Source organism: Chaetura pelagica, unplaced genomic scaffold, assembly GCF_000747805.2.
Source record: "Chaetura pelagica isolate M959 unplaced genomic scaffold, ChaPel_1.0 scaffold94, whole genome shotgun sequence".
Lineage (NCBI taxonomy): Eukaryota > Metazoa > Chordata > Aves > Apodiformes > Apodidae > Chaetura > Chaetura pelagica.
This window is the reverse complement of record NW_009952881.1, coordinates 641,867-661,086: the sequence shown is the minus strand read 5'-3', so window position 1 is coordinate 661,086 and position 19,220 is coordinate 641,867. Positions and strand designations below refer to the sequence as shown.

The window sequence follows — 19,220 nt, the reverse complement described above, 5'->3', positions numbered from 1 at the left end:
CAGGTTTTCTAAAATACGACCTTTCAGAATTTAAGTAGCGTTTGAGCTGTCATTGCCTCTATCAGTTACTACAGCACTTTATTTGGTCTGTTCTGCTTTTAATTACATATTTGATAGATCAGTGTAAAACTTCAGTTTGTAGTAAAGGCCATATTGAGCGATTCATGTTGTCAGATACCACCTGAAGGAAGGACACTTGGTAAACTCACACTCATCACTCTTGTTGGCAGCCTAGTGTTTGTAAATACTGATCATTATAAATCTGTATCTTAGTCATCAAGACAGATCATCTTTATCTTAGGGCAGCTTCGCTGGAGAGTACTAGGCAACCCATTCTGCACAGGGAGCTGTACAAAGTCTGGGTGCACTGTTGCCTGCCTTCCTGGATGTATTTTTGTTCACAGAGCATGTGCCAGGCAGCACTGGCAGTCATGGGAAGGGGCTTCAGTTCTTTTATTTGTTTTCTTTCATTCTTGTCAAGTGTCTATTTTAGTTAATTATGTTGAGCACTCTGGATATTTGGCTGAATGCACGCTGGTAATAATACAATCCACAAATGCATTTTTAAGAAATTACTACAGGTGAAAATAATTTTTCCATTGATTTCAGTGGAGTTATTCTCTACCTGGCACCTTGTGATTCATGTAAGTGTGTTAATTAAAATGCATGTACCTATTTAGTTGTGAATTTTCCTTGCTGCATTTTGACAAGGCTATGTACACATCTGTTGAAAGGAAAGGCTTTCAAACATGGAGATAGAGACTGTTAGCTCCTCTGAATTACTTTGTGCTAAGTAATACATTAGGAATAATGTAGTACTATACGTGTGGATGAACTGGAAAAAACCTACACAATGTATTGAGGCTTTATCTGTCACTTTGGTTTTTATTAGAATATTCTTATTAGAAACTATTATAATCTTTGTTATGCTTTCTCCATACTTGTTCTTCCCACATGCTTCTTTGGAACTTTCACTTTCAAATTGGATTTATTTCTTGTGTTTGTCTATGAAGTAGCCTTTCTGTTCTTGTTCTCAACCAGTTCTTTAAAATACTTTAATTTGGGTACTGCTGTTATGCCAATAGTTCACTTTAGGACTACTTTGTCTGTTGGCTGAGTTATAATGTCAAGTCCTTGAGCTAGGACACTTTTCCTGAAGTACTTGGAGGTACATACACAACTCCAAACCTACAGCAGGGTGGCTGTAACAAATACAGAATTTGGTTCTGAACCTGCTGATGAGTAGTAGATGTACTGGGGCTGTCTTGGCCATTGCAGCAGAACAGCAGGATAGTGCTGGAGTTCATGGACTTAGATTAATGAAGCAGAGGACCTGAAATGAAGTTAGTGCTGCTACTTTTTTATCCCTGACAAGGAGTTGTTATCAGATCTGCTACCATTTTATACAAGTACTGGGAAATTTTGACTGAAATTAGACAAGAGCAGACAGTGGTGTTGCTCAGTGCTTCACTGCCTACGGTATCTTGTTAGGGTTGAGTGTTATGCTGTTCCCTTGTTTCTTTGCTGAACTGCGTAATGTAAGGGAAATGTGCTTGTTCCTGTCTGTGTAATATTTTGCATATGTGAATGGGTATGCATGCTATAGGCTTTGATACATGACCTTATTTTTCTTTTTTTAGTCTTGATTAGCATATAGTTGTTAGAATATTTTTAGGTTCTCATTATGACCTGTAGTTCCAGTTGGTTCTGATAGTAGGCACAGTAGGTTGTTATTCCAGAATTCTGTCAAATTGTTGAAGCAAAATTAATTTGAGACAGCATGAAGATAAAAATTAACTACATCACTGTTTCCTGCCAAGAACACTAAAAATAATTGAAACATTATTGTTGTTATAAACGAGATAGAAATTCATGGTATTGTGAGATGTTTTCAGATGGATTGTTCATGATCCATGTTAGGAGCCCTGAGAAAAGACATTTATCAATCTCCTCTTACTATGTTTTGCTTGGAGAAAAGTCAGTCCAGTTCAGTACAAAAAGTTGTAGAAGTCAAAATAGCTTGTGATTGTATTATATTCAATATTGGAGTTTTACCATCAACTGTGGGATAACTAAGAGCTGTTGGCATCCCTAAGAACTTCTCATAAACGAATAGCTTGCATTTCAGCAGAGCTCTACACTGATTGTGAGTAAAATGGAGTGTTTATAATAACATTACGAATGTTCTTTTAATTCTTTTAAGAGCTTGTTGTAACATGTATGTGAATTCAGGGTTTTACCTTGTTTTGCTGCTGTTGCTCATTGTGGTTTTGTTTTACATAATGATGATTCTATTACATATAGGGTTTGCACTGATATTTTTGGGAGCAGTGTAATGTTGTATTCCTGCATCTATTTTTATGTCAGCAGTTTTAACTCATAGCAACATTATGCAGAAGGCAAAAATTAAGTGTAACTTATGTTCTTTGTGTTAAGGCAGTGCATGCTTTATCCACAGTTCTAATGTTTAATGCAAACATTTGTACAGTTATTTTCTATTGGTTCATGCTTCATTATTAAACAGAAAATACTGATATTTTAGATCTTCTGCTTCTCATTGTCTTAATGTATTTTTATTGCAGCCATTGCAGGGATGGAGTAATGAATTGTGATAACAACATAATAGGTAAGTGAAGAGAGAGAGGGTAAAAGTACTCCCAAGTCCAGTTCATATATACTCTCCAGTCTCTGGAGCTCCTTCTCTGTAGTAAAAGAATGTGCAATAGGTACAAATTAATAACTTACAGGAGGGAATCTGTAATTTAGAAAATGTATTTGTGTGATTGAAAGAAAAACTGGTCAGTGTAACTGACCAAAGTACTGTTAAATATGAGCGATTTTTTCCCCCAATGCTTTAAAACACTAAGGCTTTTTAGATTGCTAATGTAAATAACTTAGCTTTTTGACAAACAGCAGAACTTCAGTAGGACAAAGGTTAGCTTTGCCCCATGGTTTGCCAGCATGGTTGTATGAACTGAATACTGACAGTAGCTTTTCACAGCTTTTTTTTTTTTTTCTCTCCACAAACTCTGGGTAAACGAAAGATTAAAATATATTTCTTTTTTCATACGTAAGCAGAAGAATGTAATGAGCGTTTTTTGTATTATATTTTTTATATATATTATATATGTATATTTTATGTGTCAATAAGTATTATGGTACATACTCTTGTTATGATGCTCCTTTTACTTCAGTGAAAAAGACTTGTTTGAGGTTTGGAATTGCCAGCTCTGTGGCATTTGGCAGAAATCTGTTCCCCATGCACTTGAAAGTGATGGTTATACTAATTTGACTATACAGACCCTCTCTTCCTAATAAAGAAATAGATTCCAGGAACCAACTTAAACTAGTGTTTTTAAAACACTGCCACTACTCAGCATTTCTCTTATGTACATACAGTATGTTCAGTACAACCCAAAAGCAACAGGGTTTTAATGTGGAGTTGTTCTATCTGTAGTGAGCGGCTCCAGCATGGAGATTCACATCTAGCTCTCAGCCCTGTTCTTGATATTTTGGGCTTTTTGTGGATATCTTGTTTCTCTGTTGATGGTACTTTGTGTTTCTGTTCTGGAGGGTTGATTCCTGACTAACTGTTTAGTAAGTCATGTCCCTTACTTAAGGAATATATTAATTACAGTATTTCATGTGAGATTCATAGGGCTTCTGTGAAGTTAACTGTGCTCAGGGGAGACAGGCAGTAGGGTTGTACTGGTGTCACTGGATTTTACACTTGTGTTACATATTTTTAACCTGAATCTATTGCACACCTCTATGGGATACAAAATTTTGGGTGTGAAGACTAATGTAAGTAAATTTTTTTCCCCAGCCCACAGCTGCCCAGTTGGACAGATTTATATTAACTGCAGTAATCCACAAGTTGGTTCTGAACTCAGCAGAGAGAGAACTTGTGAGAATCAGCTGCTAAACCTTACATTCTCAGCACACCTTCCTTGTGTTTCAGGTTGTGTCTGCCCACTGGGGTGAGTACAGACAGATGTTCATATTTTCATACACAAACATAGATGGCTAATTTCAGTAGGACTGAGTAAGTAATTCTGCTGAGGACACACCACACTTCTACTTGGAGAATCTGACATGTCAAGGGGTGAGCAGCCAACATGTGAAGGCTTACCATGCAACGGTATGAGCTGCTGAACACATAGAAACGTTAACCTAAGAGACAGATGGAGCTAAAGGTCTGATACCTCACGATAATAAAAGCAAAATATGACAGGGATATAGAAGGAGCATTGAAATAATTTGATCCAATTAATGTACTACAGAAGAATCTGGTTCACCTAGATAAACTTTTCAGATATCTAACCTCTTACCTGAACAATTCACTGAGGGAGGCATGTTTCTTCATTCTGATGTGGTATTTTCAGTGTTCTCTCACTCAGAAATATTTTAAGTCTCAGGGATTTATGCTGAAAGTGTGCAGATGAGCTGCTGTCATATTTTCTTATCAAGCACTGTATTACTGAGATATTTTTGTAATATAAAAATAGTAATTTTGTTTATTATGTTGGTTTTGATGGGATTTAGTCTCTTAAGCACATAGCTTGAAGTTTTTGAGTATTATCACTCTAAATTACTGCTCATGGCTTGACAGCCTCCTCAAAAACGAAAAGAGTAAAAGCCAGTTTCTCAGTCAGAGAGTGTTGAAACAGCTCAGGGGGAGTCTGACTCCTTACTCATCTAAGTATAGATCTTTCTGTGTCATGGTAAACTGTTGCTTCTCAGACTTCTTTATTTTACCTTAATATTCAAAAGCATGAAATGTCAAACTGTTCACATGAAATGGAACCTGTAATTAGTCCAACTCATAATATGGTATAATGGTGAAAAACTGCAGTACTAAAATGGATTTTGAAATTAACTGGAGGCAGACATTTTTCACATGTGCAAAAACTTAATTCTGCTGAGCCTGGCTGATGTCCTTCAAAGTTAGTGGGTAGCTTCAGCAGCACTGTATGATATGCAGCTAAGCTCAGAATAAAAAGTTTGTGATCTGTTTTGCTCTGCATGACCTCTAAGATTATCAGTTGTTACTTCTTGCTGGTATAATTTAGTTATGAGATTTAAGCAATTATGATGTTTTTAACATTGAAGGCTTAGTGTTAAGTATTGCTAATCTCAAAGCTCTGATAATGTTTGTATAATTTCGAGAAACTAAGTTTTATAGACTTCTTAGAGATGAAAATGCAAAAATCAGAAATTCTGTATTTGCTGTAACTTGGGCAAACTTAATTTGGTTCTCCTATGGCTGTACACTGCCTGTAGAGACACTGAGTGAGATCATCTAGTTCCACCCCCATTGCATGGGCAGGGACACCTCCCACTTTTTGAGTATTATCACTCTAAATTACTGCTCATGGCTTGACAGCCTCCTCAAAAACGAAAAGAGTAAAAGCCAGTTTCTCAGTCAGAGAGTGTTGAAACAGCTCAGGGGGAGTCTGACTCCTTACTCATCTAAGTATAGATCTTTCTGTGTCATGGTAAACTGTTGCTTCTCAGACTTCTTTATTTTACCTTAATATTCAAAAGCATGAAATGTCAAACTGTTCACATGAAATGGAACCTGTAATTAGTCCAACTCATAATATGGTATAATGGTGAAAAACTGCAGTACTAAAATGGATTTTGAAATTAACTGGAGGCAGACATTTTTCACATGTGCAAAAACTTAATTCTGCTGAGCCTGGCTGATGTCCTTCAAAGTTAGTGGGTAGCTTCAGCAGCACTGTATGATATGCAGCTAAGCTCAGAATAAAAAGTTTGTGATCTGTTTTGCTCTGCATGACCTCTAAGATTATCAGTTGTTACTTCTTGCTGGTATAATTTAGTTATGAGATTTAAGCAATTATGATGTTTTTAACATTGAAGGCTTAGTGTTAAGTATTGCTAATCTCAAAGCTCTGATAATGTTTGTATAATTTTGAGAAACTAAGTTTTATAGACTTCTTAGAGATGAAAATGCAAAAATCAGAAATTCTGTATTTGCTGTAACTTGGGCAAACTTAATTTGGTTCTCCTATGGCTGTACACTGCCTGTAGAGACACTGAGTGAGATCATCTAGTTCCACCCCCATTGCATGGGCAGGGACACCTCCCACTAAATCAGGTTGCTCAAGGCCCCATCCAGCCTCGTCTTGAACACCTCCAGGGAGGGCATCCACAGCCTCCCTGGGCAACCTGTTCCAGCATCTCACCACCCTCACAGGAAAGAACTTTTTCCAACCATTTTTGGCATCTTATAAGTGTCTGTGGACTAGCAAACCTAATAAGGGTCTACAAAAGCATACATAATAAAAAAATTTCTTCTTCACCACAAAGTGAACAGTTCTTTTCAGAACTAATGATGATAATCAGAGACCACTAGTATTATCACCTTGACCATTTGCAAATGGCAGGTTTTTTGGTATCTCACATTCCCATTCCTGCCTTAGATTATTTTTAAAATATTATTTATCCTGTTTTCTGTGGTATTAGAGAAGTTACTTGCTGCTTATTTAATTCTCTTTATCTTCCTTAAACTGAATTACAAAACTTTGTAGGAAGATTTATGAAACCCTGAGAGAGCAGACTTATTATTGAGGCAAAAGTGAAGTGTTGGTGGTTGCATGAATCAGTTGGTGGTGGGCTGTTATCTGAGGGAGGATGAAGAGCCATGCAATACATAACCTGTTGAAGACTGTTCCAGTGACTGGTGCAAGAGTTATTTTTTAGTGCTCTGGTCCAGATTTGTGGGCTTTGCAGAAACAAGTATTTTGTTCAGTTCTGGACCCCCAATATAAGAAAAACATGGAGCTGTTGGAGCAAGTCCAGAGGAAGGCCACAAAGATGATGAGAGAGCTGGAGGACCTCTCCTATGAAGGCAGACTCAGAGAGTTGGGGCTGTTCAGCCTGGAAAAGGAAAGGTGCGAGGGAGACCTTATAGCAGCCTGTCAGTACCAGAAGGAGGCCTGCAAGAAAGCTGGCGAGGGGCTTTTTGCAAGAGCATGTAGGGATAGAAGAAAGGTCAATGGCTTTAAACTGGAAGAGGGGAGAGTTAGGTTAGACATCAGGAAGAAATTAATTTATGTGAGGGTGGTGAGATGCTCTAACAGGTTACTCAGAGAATTTGTGGATCCCTCTCCCTGGAAGTGTTCAAGATCAGGTTAGATGGGGCTTGGAGCAACTTGGTTTAGTGGGAGGTGTCCCTGCTTATGCAATGGAGTTGGAACTGTATGGTCCCTTCCAACCCAAACCGTTGTGTGATTCTGTGAAAGAAGTATTTGTTGACTCACAGAAGACACATTGCTTCTAAGGATGCCTTTACCAAGACTATTTATTTAATTTGTATGTGTGTGAATGAGCAAAGCTATAAACAATAACAAGAGAGTAAAGAAATGCATGTTCAGCATGGTGTGGTAGCTATCGTTGTATCTTTGCAGTTCATTGTAGGTTAGACAGAAAGTACAGGTGTCAAGAATAATGTCTGATACTTCAAAGGGGAGCTGTTTCAAGGCTTCTCTGAAGTGGAGTATTTGTGGAGAATTCTTAGATCATTGAAATCCATCCATTTGCTTGGCTTTACAAGAAAGCAAGCTGTTATCACTTGTTTAGCCAGGATAATAATGTGAGGAAAAAACTGTGTTTTAGTGTTAACTTGTCAGCGTGATGCTCTTTGTGTCTGAATGTGCCCTGTTCAGTTCTGAGAAGCTTTAAACCAGTGGGAATTTCAGTCTCACAGTTGGATGCAGTACTTGAAGTAAGTATGGATTACAAAGAACACTTTACATACTCTGAGGGAAAGCTACAGTTTTTCAGTTTAATGGAGATGGGGGTTTTGATGCCTGCACCACAGTTGTAAAATTCCATAAATAACACAGTAAAGAAGAGCCTAAGTCATAGTTACAGAAATTGCCAGTTAATATGAGTAAATAAATTGTTCAGCGATAAATGCAGTGATAAAATCTTTCCTTTTTGGATACCAGGGGAACGAAAGAGTATCATCACCCAATTTGTCATGGATGTGCCTCACACCTGTGTTCTCTTGTTCCATGGTCCAGGGGTTTGCCCAAATGTTAGTGCTAAGCATCAGAAATTCCAAATCTGTTTTCTTCAGAAAAATGTTAGGAACATAGGAAAACCTGTATAAAATTTGTGTTACTGCAGAGAGGTACTGGAACATAAAATTATCATCAGCCAGACAGCATCATATTGAGAGACTGTTTATTTCACAATAAAAATATATTTCACAACTTAGAATTTAGAAACAAGGGAAACTGTGGATTGTATGGTGTCTGGAAGAAATCCTTTTACTACGTGATTGGCTTGTTAGTTACTCCAGCTTTTCAACCTTGGTTCAAACAGAATTCTATATAGAAACAGATACACAACCTGAAACAAGATGGAGTTACAGCAGTGAGAGCGAAAGACACTGCTTAAGTCTAGATGTATTTTTATATATATATATATATACACACACACATTTTCTTTTTTTTAAGATTATTTAAAGCCACAAATATTTTACTTTCAGATAAAGGCTAGTTGCTTAATTTTGTCTTGCCAGACAAGAATCCCTCCTTTACTTCTCCATTAGTGGAATCTTTTTCACAATTTTTTTTTTGGTTACTCTAGGAGTTGTGATTATAAGCACAAATTTATAAGCATCAGTCTTGGACTGTAAATAGCTATGCATGTGCTTATCTGTGTATAGTGAAAATCTCCTTTGAAGGCTGTGAGGATATTTCTGCAATAAAGTTAAGTTTGTGGTTCTTTGCATGAAGGTGTCAGTCATATGTACTTAATTATTTTTGTGCAAACAAAACAGAATAGCTCTTTTAGTATTGATTAAATTATTCACTGAGCAAGAGGTGTATCTACAGCTGTAGGAGAACTGTGCAGCAAATGAAAGCTCTTCAAATCGAGTGAAGAAAACAGGAGAGCAAGAAGAAATCCTCATTTAAAATTTCTTAAGAAAAATAAGCTACTGATTTTTATCAGTGCATGTACCACTAGAGCAAATTACTGTAATGACTCTTACATCCCTTGGAAGATACCTTAACTTAAGATAAATATGAGTTAATTGGCTGAGTTACAAGAAATTTGGTGAAATTTAGAGAAGGTCTGGAAAATTTAGGTTTCCCCGAAACTAAAATTCCTTGAAATTTTTACATCATTTTATAGATCTTCACAGTGTTAGTGGTTGAAGGGCTAGTGCCCAAAGTGCTAGCACTTACTAGAGAGAAAATATTCAGAGACCAATGAAAGAAAATTGCCAAATTACTCTGCCATAATTAATAATAAAATTGTGCCTTGTCAATTTCAAAGTATGAGGTTTTTCAATGTAAAAATGCTAATAATCTAAAAGTTTAGGAAAATATTGTTATATATAGGTACCAGGTGTACTTCTGCTGAATATGTATTTTTTTGTTCTTTTTTTAATAGTCTTGTTAAACATGGGGATGTGTGCTTGAAAGCAGATGAATGTCCATGTTCATGGAAAGGAAAGGAGTACTTTCCAGGTGACAAAGTAATTTCTTCCTGTCATACATGGTAAGCAGAGCTTTGTGTAGGTCATTATCTCATTGAGTTATTTATTTATGGGTTGGTTAGTCCTTCATGTTTCTTAATAATTTCACACCAGATTCTGGTAAATTTTCCACCCTAATTTTGTATTTACACTTGTTTGAAGAGCTATTAAAATACATTTTTTGTAGGGTTTGTTGTTTCAATGAATTTGTACATAACAAAATAACAGCTATTTCAGATTTTTTTTTTTTAATAGCTTGATTTAGAAAAAATTGATTTTTCAAGGTAATCTAAATTAATATTCCTTGATCAGTGTTCATAAAGTACAGGTAAAGTCCTTCAAATACTACACTTTGGTAACATTTGTTAAAGCTTTCCATTCATGTCCACATTTAGCTTTGAATCTAGGCAGTCTAAGACATTACCCTGTGGCCCTAAGTATGTCCCCGCAACAGTGATAAATTGAGGAGTGTACTGAGCAACATCAGGTACTGAGCAGAGTGACAGATAATTGGTATATAATTTTGCATCTGTGGATAAGCAATAAATTCATCAGCTTCTAACAGAAGTGTTCCAATACACAAGGGTTGGTAGGATTGCTCAAATCCATGCAGAAACCTATTCCTTTTATCATCCAGTGGTGTGAGTGCAGCATATACCCTGTAGCTACATTGTTCCGCAAAATTACCTCGAGCACTCTCAGTAGAGCATTGTGCACTGCCATTTCAGTGAGCTTAACAAATACACCACACCTGTGTGATACTCAAACAAACTTGTTTCTTAATGGTTCCTGCCTGTTTTCTTCTCTGACCACTGTTGAATGTTGCTAGCTGGCTCTAAGCACCATTATTTGACTTACCAGAGCCTCAGAAAAGTCAGCTGTATTGTCAAGCATCAAGACACTATGGTAGTGGTGTGGCCTCCAGCTTCTTTTCCTTCCTTTTTTCCCCTTCTTTTAGCTTACCGGGAACATCTAACTGGTGTCACCTGGTAATCTGCTGCTCCTGGCCTGCACAGCTCAGTATAGCCTAATAAGGTGAAGGCTTGTCCAGTCAGCACTAATCACTGCCTTGTCTGGATGTCGTTGCCCCCTCCAGCCTTGTGCTGACTGCCTACCCTCTGCCTCTCGTCAGGTCCTCAGTATCTGCTCTAGAAGATATTTGTAGTCCTTTGGTCGACTGGTGAAGCGACTTACAAGCCATCTCCACTGGGCAGGCAGGTAAAGCGACCGGGTTATTCACCCTCTTACTTCCAAAGGCCTCTCCAATTAGACCTGGTGTGCATCAGAAAGAACTATTATTATGTCCCATTTAATCTGTATGAGACTTCACCAAAGGCAGCAGCAGTGCAGGCAGAGAGACACTGAATATTTAGCCTTCTCTCTTTTTTTTTTTTTTTTTTTCTGAGGCGAGGCCCATTAATTCATGTACAAATCCTTAAGGCTGTCATGGCTTTTCCAGTCCTCTGTGTCCAGAAGCAAAGACAGATTAAGTGATAATACCTTTTTGGCAGTTTTCCACTGAGGGATGGGAAGTCTGCAACAAGCTCTGCTTGATACAAAGTGTAGAAAGTCTTTCAGACTGCTGTGTATATTTTATATTTCAAGGGAAAAGTGCATTTTTGCTTGTGCAAGGCATGAGAATACAGCTGTGCAAACACACCTGCTTAGGCACTCATAGCAGTTATTAACTTTAGCGTTATTTAGTACACAAAATTAGTTTGCATTAATACCAAATATCATCTTACTCTTATCTGATGTAGTATTTGCAACATAGCTATCAATCTTACTTGATTTGTCTATTGAACACTAAAATGGAAAATAAAATGAATTCTTAAACTGGCAAAACTAGCAGTGGGATGTCAGGAACTTTCAACCCAAGCTCTGGGATCTTGCTGAACTGCAATTTTAGGTTTCCCAAGTTTGGTTTTCAGTGCAACTGCCTGATGCTGTTTACATGTGCTGGCAAGATTAAACACTAAATGTTGCTATACTAATTGAAGGTATCAGAGCAGTATTTTGGTGCTGTGCCAAGGTAAAATGGGAGGTGCAGTTAGCAATTCTGGTTTGCTGTCATACATTGACACCATTAACCAAATGCTGGTTAGTCTCAGTGGGCTGCTGAGTTGGGCTTTCTGTGTTCTTAAGCAAATACTTCTCAGAAATAACTTTTTCTAAAAAGCTAGTTGAAGTCCTGAAGGTGCTAGTAGCTCTGTTTCCAGGTAGGACTCTCTAGATTCTGGTAGCTAAATGTTAGTTTACTTAACATGAAACAAGACTGGTGCAGAAGACTTTGAAGACATTGTTTATCTCTTAAGCCTGCCCCTCTGACTGCAAATGTGTTAAGATGCCTGAAAAAGAAAGTCTGCAAAGGAGCTCCCTACTTTCTACATGTTAAAAAATGTTTCTGCACAAGTCCTTAACAGATCTGCCTGTGGAGGCATATTTGCATAGGCCAAGAGTAAAACTAAAACCTAAAGTTTCACCTAGAGCAATGGAAGATACACTTGCTATTTCAGTCCAAATATAATTTCTTCCATTTACCACTGTCTCTATTGGTGGGAGTAGGTATAGCTTTGAGGTGATCAAAGTTAGCTGATTGAGTCCTACTGCCATCTGCTTTTGCTTTGCTACAACAAAGCTTTTCACATGTCATACTTTTAACTTATTTTAGCCATGTGCTTAGTGTATTTTTATATGTAGTTACACAAAACACAAGCAGAGGGAGAAATCAATGATGAGAGTCTTGGAAAATCTGGAAAGTTACTCCAGGTTGGTGCAAGTTATGTGGTAAGGGGACAGAAGGAAACATGATGCTACCAGTAATTGGTGCTGTCTAGGTTTTCTAGATAATGGCTGTTTTGAGAAGAGTGATGTTCTCCCCCTGCCATATATGTAGCAAAATGAACAGAAAAATAAAAGTTATTCTGACAAAAACCTTCATACTAGTTGATACTTCCAAGCATTAGTGATTTATCAAATACTTCCATAAGCCAGATTAATGTTTTAGTTGTAAAATGTGAAGCATTTATATAATCAGGAAATAGAAAATTTAGTATTTCTGAAAACTGTTAGGAATGTGCCAAAATTATATCACATACTGTATTTCATTTAACCTATATTTATAAAATATACCTGTAGCAAAGCTGTATCAGGACACCAGCTCTGCTGTCTTCATTGAGGGGAGTTTTTAAAGTGTCCTGTTGATTTAGAAACATAAAAAATAGCATTTTAAAAGTACTAGTGGGTCCAGGAAGTTCTATCCATAATTCACAAACTTCAGGTAATTTCTGAAAAGGTACTACAAACCCTTGCTCTTATGCAGTCACAAAGCAAAGGTAATTCAGAAATGTCTGAACAGTCATTTATTGTATGTGTGATGAAAGCATTTTCATGCTTAAGGAGGCCAAAGTCAAAACTTGAACTGTCCTGGAAACCTGTAACTTGTTAGGCTAGGGTTTGGGACTAATAATTCCTAGACATGTGGAAAACCAAAGTCCAACAATCCAAAACGTGGTTCTTCTAAGGAACTTAAGCACCAAAGTAGTGCTACTGAAATTTTTCTGTTGCACTTCTGTGAAATTCTTGTTCAAGCTGAGTGAGTAAAGACTGTGGTAATACGTCACATTGTTTGTTGGTTCCAAAGTTCAGCTTGTGCAGAAATAAACATTCTGTGAGAAGCTGAAAAATAAAGTGTTGACCTCGTGGCATGTTATTGATATGAGTTACTAGAGAATAAGTTGTATTACTTCAGGTGGTATCTTTTGTTTTGTTGTTTCAACAAAAGAAATGCCCTTCGCTATCTGTATATTCTGAAACCTAAAAATTATAACATGGCGAAACACAGACTGTAAGAGTTGATGATGTATATTTTTTTTTTCTTTCCTGAGAATCAGTTAATATCTGCTGCTTCTAGTTAAGATCTCAAAATGCTGCTGTCCACAGTTGTCATACTCGCGTGGCTTTTGTTTTGTTGCTTCTCAGTGCAACAGCTGTAATAATTTGTCCGTGGTTGCAGTTGATGTTACCATTATTGGTCGTACATTTTTCAGCATTTGCCAGCATGGATCATTTCAGTGCACCTTCCGTCCTTGCCCATCGATGTGCACTGCGTACGGGGATCGGCATTACAGGACATTCGATGGACTAACGTTTGACTTTGTTGGAACTTGTAAGGTTTACCTTGTTAAGGTGAGTTTTTTTGTAAAGCCTCTTTAAAACTGGATATAAAACCTACCTGTTAAAACCTATTCTTCAGCTTCCATCTTATCAGTACATTTTATTGAGTGCTACATAGTGATTTTTTAAGCTTTAGTGTTGCTCAGACTCTGAATCCTGCATAACATAATAATTATCTGAGATTTCTGCTGATTGAACTGTGTAACAACATAGATATTTCTATTAATGTATTTTAAAGTGTCCATTTATTTATTTTTTTTCAGAGTACTACATCAACCACTTTTTCTGTAATTGTAGAGAATATTAACTGCTTTAATACTGGAATCATTTGCAGAAAAAGCATTTTCATTAATGTTGGAAAATCTTTTTTAATATTTGATGATGAAACTGGAAATCCAGTAAGTTTCAGTCTTTAACATTGATCTAAAGGTAGCATGTGTTCTTCAGGTGCTTTTTCCTTTCATTAGCAAGAACTTACTGTGCCACTTAAGTAGCAGAGGTGTAAATACTGATCACAACTGGATTGGTCAGTGGAAACCTTAAACCAAGTGTTGTTTATATGTCACAAAACTGATAGATGAGATGATCCTAGTCCTGTTGTTTAGATTTAATTACTGTTTAGTATCTTAGGAAAAATCCAGATATTTTTGTCAGTGCGAGTTTTGCTATTAATTCCGCTAGAACTAAGAAATTAGTCTGGGCTGGAATGTATAGGAAGAATATTCTTATACAGCTGTAAAAAATAAATTGCAGTTGCTGGTATATCCTCCACAGCCTTAATTTTGTGGGGTTTTTTTTTAGCCAAACAAAAAACTTCATTGCTGTAAATATTTAGCGTATTTAGTAACTTTCATATAAATAGTACTATTTACAGTTTATAGACTGACTACAAAGGAAGTTGTGTCTCTTTGTGTTGAGGTATTGTGTAATTAAACCAGATATCTTAGTTCATGTTACAAATAATTTGGAATCTGTTATTGGATGGAGAGAAGAATGCTTTGTAAATAAGATGGCACTCTGGACGCATTTAGACACTTCCTTATTTCAAGAAAATGCTCCATCCATCTTTATACCTGTCTATATTACAAAAAATCATGTAGCTAAGACCTTCTGAGTGCAGTGATATATAACTAAGTAAAAATCATAACCAAGCACCTTAAGGCAAATTTCTTGCCTCCCAGATGAACCGTTAACACTTTAATCTTAATTCCAGTTGCCATTACCCGTCCTGTAAGCTCGTTATAAAATCAACTTTTAAAATGGGAAAATTATAAAAGTACAGTCAAAATCCAGACCAGTTCTGTTTAAGCATTTATCCCAGTGTAGCCTTCTGTCAGTTTTTGGACTTCTGTCTGAGAACCATGTGACTCATTTTATTTTGGTGTTTAATTTCCTGTTCAGTGAGTATTTTGTGAAGACATAACTTACATTATAAGCTGCCTCATTTTGTTTTGAACAGAGCTTATCTAGTCATATAGATGAACTACAAAAAGTACAATTATGGAAAGCTGGCTTTTTCACAGTTGTTCATTTTCCTGAAGAGCACATCACCATACTTTGGGATCAAAGAACAACAGTTCATGTACAGATGGGTCATCAGTGGCAGGTGAGTGAAAGTAAACACTCTGCCATTTTTTCAGGTGTTTGTATAAGTCTTACGAAGTAAGACATTATCATTATTCAAAGAATAGACCATATGTCAGAAATAATGTAGGAACTCCGTGACAGAGTCTAGCAGAGAAGCATTCAACTACCGTGTTAATTTAAATATTCTTATTTACATTTATTGGTCTTAACTCTTGTAACATCAGAAACAACCTTTGAGGCAACATCCTCCTTTAGTACACATTCCTTATATGACTGCAGCAGATGTTACTTTTCTGAAGCATAAAAAGCACAGAGCTAGCAACCAGGCTGCTTCTCTGAACGAAGATCAGCTCTTTTCTCAAAGGCTTGGAGATACTTAGTTGAAAGAGAGTAATACTGATGTCAAAATAGAATGTTTTCTACAGATTCATTGTCACAAAGAGGTGAACCATTTTGGTTGAAATCTAGCTGAAAAGGATCAAATCCTGACATTTAAATAAGCAACTGAAGACAGGAACTTAAATTTTTTTTTTTCAGTGGTCATGGCTGGTAGTGTTTAGTGTTATGGACATTTTTTTAATTATTATTTAATATTATTTAATTTCTTTCCAGGGTGGCTTGAGAGGATTATGTGGAAATTTTGATTTGAAGACAGTAAATGAATTGAGGACTCCAGATAACTTTGAGTTAACAAATTCACAAGAGTTTGGAAACAGCTGGACAGCTGTAGAGGTACATAGTAAAAAGAACGTGTTTGCTAGTAAATTTTTTGCTGTTACATCATAATTTATCTAGAATGAAATCAGAAATGTGTTCCTAGAAACGTCAATCAGGCAGCAATGCAAATGACAATTTTAATGGTTATTACAGATATCATAATCTTGTAAGGAGAAGAAAACAATCACCTTTTTTCCTGTAGTATAGAGATAAATGCTGTACAATATTTTGAATCTACAAGTGGTTTTGAAGATTTTATTTGAACAGTAAAGTAGTCATGTGTTTTACATAATGGAAGAATTTTGGGTTCACTTTAGACTATGTTGTCAGTTTAGCTGATCTTTTCATAGCTGAGAAATATTTAAATGTGAAACCATAGCAATGGGAAGAAAAAATATTCTTTCCATAAACTGTAAACTTTCAACTTTTCAACTTCATGTGTCTAGTGGTATTCATAGAAATGTTCCTTCCTAGTAATTACAGTAGAAAGATCTGATTTCTGACACTGATTTCTCCACATCATCTGAGTGAACTTGGTTATTTATGTAAGCTGGACTATTGAGGTGTAAGGACTGCAGGGTGGGGCTGCGTGGGAGCTCTGTTTAGATCTATATGTATGTATGTGGTTTTCTGCTGCTCCTGGAAAAATGAAACATTTATTGAGATCTTGTACTTTTCCTTGTCTGCAGATTAGCATTCCCTTTTAATTCCATATCTTAGTCTGGCTCTAGTTTCGTAAATGATGCATTTGTGTTTCACATCCCTTAAAAAAAGAATATTAAAAATTAAAAAATGTGTTTTCCAAGTTCAAACACAAAGTGGTTATGAAACATGCTTCTCACCTTGATTTTGCTTTCTGGTTAAGTGTGTTGACAGCTCTGACATTCGAAATCCATGCCATTTGAATCCTCTTAGAGAGCCGTTTGCCAAGAAGGAATGTGGAATACTGCTAAGTGAAGCGTTTGAAGCTTGCCATCCAGTGGTGAGTTGTGGTAGTACATAGAAAGACGTGAAAGTGGACGTAACGCTAGAGAGAAATTTTACTCTTCAACTCGCATAGCTTTAACACTTCATCTTGTCTTCCATAACATAGTAATTTTGATTCCTATAGCAAGAGAGAACACGAAGAAAGTCTAACCCATACCTATTGTAAAATAGAATGTCAGGTTGGAAGGGACCTCAAGGATCATCTGGTCCAATCTTTCTAGGTACTACTATAGATTTTATGAGATGGCTCAGCACCCTGTCAAGCTGAGACTTTAAACTGTCCAATGTAGGGGAATCTATCACTTCCCTTGTGAGACTATTCCAATGTTTGACTGTCCTCATGGTGAAAAATTTACCCCTTGTGTCCAGTCAGGATATCCACAGGAGCAACTTGTGCCCATTACACCTTGTCTTTTCCATGTAAACAGGGAGGCTGGAACATGGTAATAAGGTCTCCCCTAAACCTTCTTTCCTGCAGACTGAACAAACCCAGTTTTCTCAGCCTCTCTTCATATGGCAGGTTCTCCAGTCCTCTGATCATCGTTGTGGCCCTTCTCTGGACCTTCTCCAGCCTGTCTGCATCCTTTTTGTAGAGCAGGGACCGAAACTGAATGCAATACTCCAGGTGTGGTCTGACAAGTGCTGAAGAGAGCAGGATGATGTCTTCTTTATCTCTGCTGGTGATACCCTTGATGCAGCCCAGCATCTTGTTGGCTTTCTTTGCTGCTACAGCACACTGTTCATTCATGTTGAGCCTGTTATGCACCAAGACCCCCAGGTCTCTTTCCACAGGGCTGCTCACCAGTCTGAACTGTACTCCTGGGTTATGTGTTCTCAGGTGCAAGACTTTAGACTTTGAACCTCATAAGGTTCCTGCTACCCCAGTCCTTCAGCCTGTCCAGGTCATCCTGGAGTGTAGCTCTCCCTTCTGGAGTGTCAGCCTCTCCACTCATCTTGGTATCATCTGCAAACATGATAAGAGTGCTCTTGATCCCAACATCCAGGTCGCTTATGAAGATGTTAAACAGCGTGGGGCCCCATATCAATCCTTGGGGGACTCCACTTGTGACCGGTTGCCAGTTTGAGGAGGAACTATTTACTATCACACTCTGGGTATGGTCTGTCAGCCAGTTCCCACCCACTGCACAGACCACTTGTCGATGCCATAATGAGTCAGTTTCTCCAGGAGGAGGCTGTGGAGGACTGTATCAAAAGCCTTGGGGAAATCCAGGGAGATGCTATCCACTGCTTGGCCTACATCAATGGAATGGGCTACTTTGTCATAGAAGGCAATCAGGTTTGTGAAGCACAATTTGCCCCTGGTAAATCCATGTTGGCTTTTCCCAGTCATAGGATTCATTTGACTTGTGACGGTCCCCAGGATGATTTGCTCCATGACATTCCCAGGGACTGAAGGGAGGCTAATGGGTCTGTAATTACCAGATTCCTCCTTGGAATGTTTAACTGGAGCTGTTACAGTGTTATAAGGACTATCTGCACTTAGCTGACCTAAGCAGTAAGCTACTTTGGCACTAATTTAGCATTCTACAATATGGGTAGTCCTATTTAGTTCCCTTTGTAACGAAAGCAGACAAAATTTATGTTATTTTTTTCATCCTAAGCACTATTTGCATAAGCTTAACTGATTTATTTTCCTCCATTGTGTTACATAGCATGCACATTTTTCAGGCATACTTAAATAAATTGATAGTGTCTTCTGGGCAATATCAGTTGTGAAGAACTCATTCCTAGAAAATAAAACTTACCTCCTCCCTCAAGCAACCATCTAAGGAAAATAAATGAGCCATACAACATGTTCTGAAATCAACAAGCTCAGGTTCAGTTGGAGGATGAGCTGGGGCTGATTTCCAGAGCTAGGACTATATGAAAAATTACATATCCCAAGATGTTCAAGTATTGAGAGTGTGTGCATGGCTTAGGGTGTGTCAGGATGGTTCCTAGGGAGGAAGGCGATGTCATTTGAAAGACAACTATGAATCTTGCAGGGTTGCTCAGTAGGATATTTTTGAAGAAAGTAGAAGGTGATGTTAAAGTTGTAAATTGGTGTAGAATATTTAACAATGCAATAAGCAAATTAGCATTGACACTTTCCTTTGAAATTTTGTTATGTGAGACTTCAAAATAATCTTAGGGAAAAAGCACAGATTCACCTGTGAAATTATCTAATAATATGAAGAGAATGAACCACTCTCATGGGAAAAGTTTACCATCT

At 37.3% G+C, this 19,220-nt stretch overlaps 1 protein-coding gene across 1 annotated transcript in view; it reads left to right on the top strand.

Moving 5' to 3' along the window:
• The window catches only part of OTOG (otogelin), a 96,689-nt gene that overhangs the window by 31,699 nt on the left and 45,770 nt on the right, over positions 1-19,220 (top strand). Inside the window, exons 19-26 of the mRNA XM_009995393.1 lie at positions 2,583-2,626; positions 3,827-3,980; positions 9,436-9,543; positions 13,570-13,708; positions 13,960-14,094; positions 15,156-15,302; positions 15,896-16,015; positions 16,866-16,982. Coding sequence (XP_009993695.1) covers positions 2,583-2,626; positions 3,827-3,980; positions 9,436-9,543; positions 13,570-13,708; positions 13,960-14,094; positions 15,156-15,302; positions 15,896-16,015; positions 16,866-16,982 — 964 coding nt within the window. The remainder of the gene's footprint in view (positions 1-2,582; positions 2,627-3,826; positions 3,981-9,435; positions 9,544-13,569; positions 13,709-13,959; positions 14,095-15,155; positions 15,303-15,895; positions 16,016-16,865; positions 16,983-19,220) is intronic.